General features: G+C 41.3%; 1 protein-coding gene across 1 annotated transcript in view; it reads left to right on the top strand.

Annotated features, from left to right (window-relative positions):
• LOC110298039 (olfactory receptor 10A3-like) overlaps nt 1–1898 on the top strand; it is a 3213-nt gene extending 1315 nt beyond the window's left edge. Inside the window, exon 2 of the mRNA XM_021167075.1 lies at nt 1866–1898. Within this exon, the coding sequence (XP_021022734.1) occupies nt 1866–1898 (33 nt within the window). The remainder of the gene's footprint in view (nt 1–1865) is intronic.
• Nucleotides 1899–10169: the final 8271 nt, after the last annotated feature.

The following is a 10169-nucleotide window of genomic DNA, read 5'->3' as shown; positions in this document are numbered from 1 at the left end:
ATAGGGTTGCAGACCCCTTCAGCTCCTTAGGTGCTTTCTCCAGCTTCTCCACTGGGGGCCCTGTGTTGGTGTTTTTCTATCGTGCTTTTGAACTTTATGAATTTTGGAGACTGTGAAGACAGAGTACATTTCTTGGTAAGAGTATGTTTTCCATCTTGATATCTCCATGTTTGAAAACATATCACATACTTTTAAAAAATACTTTACACAATTGTTTTTAAGAGGTATATGCTTCTGAAACACATCTCACAGTTTACTGATCTACTTTCTACTATCGATGTACTGATAATTGCTATAGCATTGCCATTAAGACAAATGTTTCAATAAACATCTAGTTCCTAATGTTCATATGTCTGATGATTTCTATTTATTTTTCCAAATTAATTTACTTTGCATCCCAATCACTGTCCCCAATTCTCCCTCACACAGTTTCTTCCCATTCCTCTGTCTCCTTCTTCTCTGAGACAGGGTATCCCCGCACCCTGGCTTATCATGTCATTTCAGGGATAGGTGCATCCTCTCCCACCGAGGCCAGACAAGGCAGCCCAGTTAGAATTCAGAGACAAGCAACTGCTTTTGGGATGTCCCCCACTACTGTTGTTGGAGGACCCACATGAAGACCAAACTACATACCTCTTTTATAACTGTGGGGGCCCTAGGTCCAGCCCATGTATGTTCTTTGGTTGGAGGTTCAGTCTCCAAGAGCCCCCAAGGGTCCAGGTTGATTGACTTTATTGGTTTTTCTGTGGAGTTCCTATCCCCTCCAGGACCCTTGATCCTTCCTCCAACTCTTTTATAAGACTCCCTAAGATCTGACCAATGTCTGTCTGTGGGCCTCTGTATGTGTTTCAGTCAGCTGCTGTGTGGAGCCTCTCAGAGAATAGTTATGCTAGGCTCCTGCCTGCAAGCATAACAAAGTATCATTATTAGTGCTTGCCCTTGGGATGGCAAGGCACTCAAACTGTTTCATCTTTGCTCCTGCATTTTTTTTCTTTTCTCTTTTTCTTTTTTGAACATTACTCAACTTTTATTGGTTATTTCATTTATTTACATTTTAAATGTTGTCCTTTTCCCGATTTCCCCCTCCACAAACCCTCCATCCCATTTCCCTTTCCCTTTGACTATATGAGGGTGCTCCTCCACCCACGCACCAACTTCAGTCTTACCTTTCTATTATTCCCCTATGCTGAGTCATCAATTCTCTATGGGACTAAGGGCATCCCCTCCCATTGATGCCAGATAATGCCATCTGAAGCATCCACACTTTGGTCTTCCATCTTCTTAAGCTTCATATGGTTGGTTTTATGGGTTTTCTGAGCTCTTATGTTAATATCCACTTATTAGTGAGTACATACCATATGTGTTCTATTGTTTCTGGATTACCTCACTCAGGATGATATTTTCTAGTTCCATTCATTTGCCTGTGAATTTCATGAAGTCCTTGTTTTTAATAGCTGATTAGTACTCCATTGTGTAAATGTACCATATTTTCTGTATCCATTTTTTCACTGAGGGGTATCTGGGTTGTTTCTAGCTTCTGGGTATTATAAACAAGGCTGCTATGAACATAGTGGAGCATGTATCCTTGATATATTTTGGAGCATCTTTTGGGTATATGCCCAGTAGTTGTATAGCTGGATCTTCAGGTAGAACTATTTCCAATTTTCTAAGGAACTGCCAGATTGTTTTACAAGCTTGTAATCCCACCAGTGATGGAGGAGTGTTTTTCTTTCTCCCCATCCTTGCCAGCATCTGCTGTCACCTGAGTTTTTGATTTTAGCTGTTTTGACTAGTGTGAGGTGTATTCTCAGGGTTGTTTTGATTTGCATTTCCCTGATGACTAAGGACGTTGAACATTTCTTTAGGTGCTTCTTGACCATTCGACATTCCTCAATTGAAATTTTTTTTTGTTAAGCTGTTTAGTTGAAAATTCTCTCTACCCCATTTTAGTAGGGTTATTTGGTTCTCTGGAGTCTAATTTCTTGAGTTCTTTGTATAGTTTGGATGTTAGCCCTCTTTCAAATGCAGGGTTAGTAAAGATCTTTTCCTAATCTGTAGGTTGTATTTAGTCCTATTTACAGTGTCTTTTGCCTTATAGAAGCTTTTCATTTTATGAGGTCTCATTTGTCAATTTTTGATCTTAGAGCCTGAGCCTTTGGTGTTCTGTTCAGGAAAATTTTCCCTGTGCTGATATGTTTGAGGCTCTTTCCCACTTTCTCTTCTATTAGATTGAGTGTATCTGGTTTTATGTGGAGGTCCTCGATCCACTTGGACTTGAGTTTTGTACAATGAGATAAGAATAGATCTATTTGCATTCATCTACATGCTGACTGCCAGTTGATGCTCATGGATCGGCAAGATTAACAACATAGCAAAAATGGCCATCTTACCAAAAGCAATGTACAGATTTAATGCAATCCCCCATCAAAATTTCAACTCATTTTTTACAGAAATAGAAGGAGAAATTCTCAAATTCAGCTGGAATAACAAAAATCCCAGGATAGCAAAAACTCTTCTCAACAATAAAAGAACTTCTGGGGGAGTCAACATCCATGACCTCAAGCTGAATTACTTAGCAATTAAAAAACAAACAAACAAACAAACAAACAAACAAACAAAAACCCCTACAGGGTATTGGTACCGAGACAGGCAGGTAGATCCATGGAAGGGAACTGAAGTCCCTGCATTTCTTATAGTCAGGACAAATTTTGTGTCAAGAATTTTGTGGGTGGGTTGGAGTCATTATTTCCCCATTGGTGTCCAGCCTGATTACAGGAGGTACCCTCTTCGAATACCATATCCCCACTGCTTGGAATCTCAGCTAAAGTCACCCCCATAGACTTCTGGTAGCCTCCCCAGTCCAAGTCTCTGGAATATCCTAGAGGTGCCCATGCCAGCCACTGATTTCCATTTATTCTTCATAGTTTTATTTTTATGTGATACATTCCTCAAGAATGACTGAGGAGATGTATTATTTTGTATTTACATACTTAAGTAGGTGTTAGAGATGCTGGCTGAAGTGCTTAATGCTTTTAATCCCAGCATTGCTAAAGACAATGCAGAAGAACCCCGAATTCAAGCTCAGCCTGGGGTACTTGTGTGCCATAGCACTGTGGGATTTATACAGAATGAGACTCATCCCGAGAATACAAAGTCTGAGGATTTCCCTCAATGGTAGAATGCTTGTTTAACATGCACTAGGCCCTGAGTTTAATCCTAGTACTACAAAACGAGCAAGAACATTATAGCAGAATTGCTGTACACATATATTTGCTTAGTTCAGGCTGATGTAGATCCCCACTGAGCTTCACTCCTGTTTAGAACATGAGGAGACCAATAGTATGGTGAGATTTATCTACAGAGAAAACCCATTCCAAGAAAGATTAAAAGTGCATTTCAATTCCTAGATTCTCAGATTATAATCACAGACTAGATTACTTTTGGTATTTTAAAAATATATATAATCCTAAGTGTGTACTTTGATAACTTAGAACACTGTTACTACAGTGTGGGATCTCTTTGGGTCAGCTGCCATGTTTTCCCTTAAGCATTTGTTTGTCTGTGGTGTTTGTCTGGACAAGAGGACCCACATTTCCCTATGAGCAGGAGTGACTCAGGACATGCAGAAACGTTCCTCACAAACTTGGCGCTCAGTGTTGTGCCAGGCAGATTTCATGACTCCAATCTGTACTTCATGTACAGAGCTCAGGTAGTGTGCACACACTCTGAAGCTTGAAACATGTTGCCCCATGATACAGATTTCATCTTCTGACTGAAGAGGAGTTTTCTCTCCTCCTCTGCTCTCCTGCTGTCAGAACACTGGAGCTCACAGAACACAAGGTCTCACTCATGCAGGCTTCCCTGAAACTACAATAGAGTAGAGTTGAGTGATTTGTGGTCATCCACACCTACTTTCTCTCTTCTGTCAAAACAGGTCCAGGGAAACTTTATAATCATCTTCCCACACAGCCCTCCTTGCTGGAACAAGAGGTCATGGCTTCTGCCCTCCAGGGCATGGTGTTGCCATGGTTTGGTGTGCGTGAGATGTAGGAGTTGAAGGCTCTGCTGGCATCCCCACAGGGACTTCCCAGACCTGAGAGTTAGAGTGATTCAAGATAGATTTTAGAGAGAAGAAATGAAGCACAGCCCATCACTTCCATACTGGTTTGGACTGGAAACAGTGAGTTGTGAAGAAGTAAATGGATTATGTGGGAAGACTACAGAAGTAGTGATTTTTTTTAAAGGTTTTAAAAAAATGTAAGCCTACACAGGATCTGTGTGGTATTCTCCTAGCATCAGTCTGTCATCCTCGAGAGTAAGGATTTTGTGTCTTTCCCATGAGAATGCCATCTCCCGCTTTGAGGGTCATCATGAAGTTCAGAGTGACCATGTACCAGCTGGTTTTCAAGTGCCTTTAATTTCAGTAATCATCATGAGAGACCAGCTTATTCTAACATCTTTGACAATTTCCTAGACTAATACAAAAACATCTGTATTTGTGCACCCCCTGCAGGTGGGGGTGTCTGTGATGGGGTCTGGTAATGTGCTTCTCTACGGGCCCTCTGGATCTCTGACACTGATGGCAGGGATACCACTCTGAGAACCCAGCTCAGAGAACAAGGCTTTTCTTGTCTTGGTCTCAGTTGGGCTTGGTGTGTCCCTTCCAACTGCCCTACCCCCACTTTTCTTGTCCTTACTATATCTCCTATAATGTTTAAGTGATGCCTTGGGATTTTAAAAACTGAAGTTTAAATTCCTGTTTCTGATTACTTGGATAGTGTCTAGTGGTACAGTGACATTTTCTCCTTGCCTTTTTGTTTCTCAGTGTTTTCAGATCAGGTGTAGCCCAGGCTGGCATTTTTCATATGAGGTTTCACTGTGTAGACCAGGCTGGCCTTGAGCTTAGTGTCCTACTTTCTCAGTTTTGGAAGGGCTGAGATTACAGATTTGTTCTTTTATGTCAGGATTCCTTTCCTATTAGATAAGTCTGAATTTCACTTTTCAGCTTTTATAAACCTTTTATGTATTTATTCCAAAAATAAAAAAAATAAGCCAAGATGCATGAAATAAATACAGACTTTCTTTCAAAGTTCTGCCTGCTTTCATCTCCAGTGGCATTCCATTGCTAAAAAGTAGTCATTTTGTGTTCATTTTGTGTCCCCTCCGAAATTTCCTGTGGTCTGAAAACACAGGTGTGTAATGTGGAGTATTCTCATGAAATTGGGTTGGGCATTTATACCCTGGGTTTAGCTTGTTTTCCTCACTCCTAAGCCTTTTGTTTTCCATTTTGACTTTGTACAGCTTTACTGACATAGTGTTTCTTGCATACTTTCTGTGATTTTGAAACTTACTGGGATTTCCTTTCTGAAAAAGGAATCGATTTTTATAAATATTGCAGAAACATTTTAGAATAAAAGTGTATAGTTAGGATAAATTTTGTTTGCTTGTTCCCAACAGTAGAGTGTACTAGGGAAGAGATGTTCCCATGGAAAAATGTGGTGTAGGAATAATGAAAGTCCTGAGAATTATGGAGTCATGCTGCATGCCTGGGTATGCCATCCTACCACAGTGAGTGATTTAGGAAGAGATCCCAGATTGAAGTCTGAGAATGAAGACCTCTTCCCTCAGGACACATGGTCCACTTCACATGGAGCATAGATCTGGGAAAATATATCTCTGTCATCCCCAGTCTATAGTTTCAGGAAGGAAGAACCTTTTGGAGGAGGAACATTCTGCTAGAAATCTGTAGAGGAGAGCAGCCTTGGCTAGGACATCAGTAGAGTTCTGTAAAGACTGCACCAGCAGGTCTGTGGAACCCAAGCTTTTCTGGGCAGAGTGAATGATCTCTTACTGTTCTGGGCAGAATAAACCGAAACCCAAGTTCCTGATTCACATATATGCTCTATGGGACTATTAACACTGTTCTTTTTATAGAGAAATTTAGTCAGAGAAGTTCTGTTCAGTCAGGCAAGCTTTCTAAGTCTTTGCACTCTCAGGATAAGAATTTGTAAGGTACTTCCCTCCCCCTTGTGGGAGGGTGGACAGGGTGAAGGAGCCTTCCACTCCTGCTTTGCCTGGGTGCGTGAACCAGCAGGTGCCTCTTTGATGAATGAATGTGTGTTGGAAGAGCAGAACAGTGTATGCACTGAGGAGAGAGGTGGAATTGGAGGTGAGGAATGATGGAGGTGACAGGTGTGAGAGAGGGATGAGGTCGACAGTGGAATAGGCCTTGCCTAGTATGGTCATTGGAGTAGTGTGCAGCAGGCTGGAGCTTGTGAAGATTCACACTCAGCTCCTGAACATGCTGCTTGCCCGGGATCACCTTGGTTCTTCAAAGAGGCCAAAGATAAGGAATGGTACACTTTCTGGATTGGACCTCTTTAGAGGACCACTGTGGTTCATGATACCACTGAGGGCCATGTGAGGGTCAGTGATCGTGATGTAGCTGGGGGCCTGGTTGATTTCCATAGACCATGTTACCATCTAATACCATGCAGATGTCTGTGGTCTATGCCACAGCTATGTTGATGTTCTTGGGTCATGTCTTGTGCAGATGAATGTCTGTAGTCTGTGCTGCAACCTGAAAACATTTTGATGTCTGTGGGCCATGCTGCCTCTGGGGATGCCATCCTACCACAGTGAGTGATTTAGAAAGAGATCCCAGATTGAAGTCTGAGAATGAAGACCTCTTCCCTCAGGACACATGGTCCACTTCACATGGAGCATAGATCCAGGCCATATTGATGTGAGTGGCCTATGCTGCTACCTGAAGCCGTGGTGATGTATGTGGTCTGGGCTGCCTCTGAGGGCCTTGTCTGTGGTCTTACTAAAGCCAGGGACCATGTTTGTGGTCTGTACTGCCCTTAGAAACTGCAAGGAAGCCCTGATCTGAGATCCAGTTGACAGTAAAGAGCAAGAAAGCTACTTTGGCAGTGATATTGATGACTGCAGATACACAGTTGAGAAAGGGGGGCATGGAAGACTTCTGTGACAACCCATACCCTAACTCCACCCCCACTGCCCCCCAAAAAGTAATAGCCTAAAAGGGAAGCCATCAGAGAGAACTCTTAAACATTGTAATACGGATGCTGAAGTGTGGCTTTCCACAACTGATAGCTTCTGGTGGGGATGCAGGTGGAGAAGGACTCAGTTTTCTTTAGGGAGAAGTCACTGGGAATCTGACCATACTCCAGGAAGCATATAGACAACACAAATTGGACTTGTCACAGGGTGAGGGGAGGGTAGACATGGAAGGACTGGGGAATGTGTGTGACTGAGTTGTATGATGTTAAATTCCCAAAGAATCAATAAAAATTCTATTTGAAAAACAAAGAATTTCTGAGACCAAGTGTAATGAAGTTCTTTTTCTTTTCTTTTTAAAATTTAATGATTCTATTCTCCTTCTAGAAAAAATAACGTTCTGGGCATGGGAGCCTGAATGCTTTTTATTCAGAATCTTGAATTTACCTGCCTTGTTGTACACACCGTTCGTTCATTGGATCAGATCCCCTCCCTCTAGAGCACACTTTCATCGCAACCCTCACTGTTTTCCTGTTTACCATATCATCCATTCTTTGCTTTCATCTCTTTCTGAAAGTGCTAATGTGCATTCAAATCTCTCGTGTAAGGAGAACTTATTCTCCATGGACAATCAAAGGAGTGATGCCCCACATCTGTTCTCTAGAGTGTTCTCCTCTGAGGTGCCAAATCATAGGCCCCTTGAGTCATCATATCAAATATGAGGTTGATTCCAAGTTGTTCAGGGAGCGACTCTCTAAGGCCCGGAGCTGGTATCATCTAATGTTATAAAATCAGCACTGGATCACTAAACTATGAGTGAGTGGACTTTGATTAGTATCAAAACAGATGATAATGTATGGAAGATAGTCATGAGGTAAGGAAGTGCAGCCTCTGCTTGCGTTGTGTGCCTGTTAGAAAGTTCCCTTCACAGTTCTTATCACTGATGTCTGGAGATGCCGTGGAAGGGACACCCCAGTGCTCAGGGATCACAACATAGAGCTCAGCTGCTTAAGTCGTCAGCAGAATTTTGTTTTCATGTATGTTCATGTCTTTTTCTTTTTTTGAGAGGCAAGAAATCAATTCAGGAATAAGTACTTTGCATGCAACTAACCATCAAATCCTAGAAGATTCTGACTAAGTCACTTGGTCCAATACTTTTCTCAGTGGGCTGGCTGAAGTATAAAGAAAGAACTACCTACCTATTACCTGTTGGAGAGATAGTTAATAATTTAATAATCGAGTGGTCATTCATAGTTATTTTTTGACCACTCACATGTTGTGGGTTGCCCTGATGCTATTTGTATTCTGATGCTAATTCTGCTTCCTTGAGAGGGGTTGCCCCTGAAGAGGAATCATTCACTTATTCAGGTGATCTCATGTGAACCTTCTCCCCATTCTAACTGGTCAATAAAGGTTAGAGCCTGTGATTGGGCAGTGGAGGGGAAAGGTGGGACAAGAGGTTTGGGAGAGTAAGGGAGGAGAAGGAGTTGGAGAAAGGGAGACAGAAGAAGAGGTGAAGGAAGCCATGATAGAGGAGAACCACATGGGCAGGAAAAACTACAAGTAGGAAAGGGTTTTATAGCTGGGGAACAAGTTAGCATAGCACTAGATCTGCCCAATCTAGGCACACAGCTTATCATTATAACTGGATTGTGTGTTTTTCATATGGGCTTATTGGGGTTGGAAATTCCCACAATATTCATGATACATTTTTTTCCCCTTGTGGAAAATTTGGCCTTTTAGTATGTATGTATGTCTTTCATTTGTCCCAGTAATGTCACATCTAAGAGGTACAGAGTCACATTTCTGTAGTTGTATGCAATGTATGAGAATTAGATTAAGACATCTGGCATTTATGTTGCTTCAGATATTTATATCTTTTTAGAAAAAAAGATTTAATCTTAATTTTATGTACGCATATTTGTGTGTGTGTGTGTGTGTGTGTGGCCATGAGTGCAGGTGCTCATGGAGGACAGAAGGCATGTTGATCCCCTGGAGCTGGAGTGATAGGTGGCTGTGACCCTTTTGATGTGGAGGCTGGGAACCAAACCCAAGTCCTCTGGAAGAGGAACAAGTACTTTTATCTACTGAGCCATCTCTCCAGCCCTCAGACACTTATTTTTGTTTGCTCCGGGAACATTTTGAATCGTTATTAGTTGTTCTGAAATATACAGTGAATTGTTGAAAGTTATAGGCTTCCTACTTATTAAAGATAATTTTATTTCATGAACTGTTTTCACTGAGTCCCATAAAGGTTTTCTATTTTTTTTAAATTTTATTTCATGTTTTACTTTTTGAGATTATAATATGCTCACATAATGTCTCTCTTCCCCTCCCCACTCCACCTTCTTCCCCTTTCTAAAATCCATGGCCTCTTTTTTTGTTAACTGCTGTTACACACATGCATACATTTGTGTATTCCTAATACATTAAATACAACCTGATCAGTCTGTGTAACGTCACAACCTAGTCAGTTTCATATATTTAGACCTGAGTACACATTGCTATATTTATGCTGTTGGAAAGAAATTTGAGTCTTGGTCAGCAGAGTCTATTTTTTCAGTTTGAAGAGACTTATTTTCAAACCCACGTACGTGTGAGCATTGTGGTTGCTTTAGGTTTAGATAAGCAAGCATGGTCCAAATCAATAATAAATGAACTTACTCTGCTAATGCTCTCCAGATATGCAGTGAAGTTGTATGTCTACCGCTGAAGGTGTCTGTCTGTGGTCCTGACCTCCTCATCTCTCCTGATGAATTTGCTCTGGGTTCCAGAACATCTCACACAGGCCAGTGAGCTCCATTCTAGTCCTATGGTGTGATCAGGATCTATGAATAGGGGAAGTCAGTCTCCTTGCACTTTGTCTTCCACTGCAGCATCCTGAGGTCAGAACTGTTACTCTTGCTTTGGCCCATCCCCCATACCATACCTCAAAACTTCCCAAATGTTTTCCCACTGTAATATATTCTGGCTTCACTTTTATACATATTATGAATTTAGGATGAAGTCTAGATATTTCTAAGTTTTTTGTTCTCAAAATATTGTATTAATATCTCTTATGAGGCAAGAATTGTTGTAGGCATTGTATGTAAACATAACATGAGTTCTCTGTTTATTCTGCTCTAGAAGTCAGGTTTTTTTTTTTTTTT

This window comes from Mus caroli, chromosome 7 (genome assembly GCF_900094665.2).
Source record: "Mus caroli chromosome 7, CAROLI_EIJ_v1.1, whole genome shotgun sequence".
NCBI lineage: Eukaryota > Metazoa > Chordata > Mammalia > Rodentia > Muridae > Mus > Mus caroli.
This window is presented reverse-complemented; position numbering and strand designations above follow the sequence as displayed.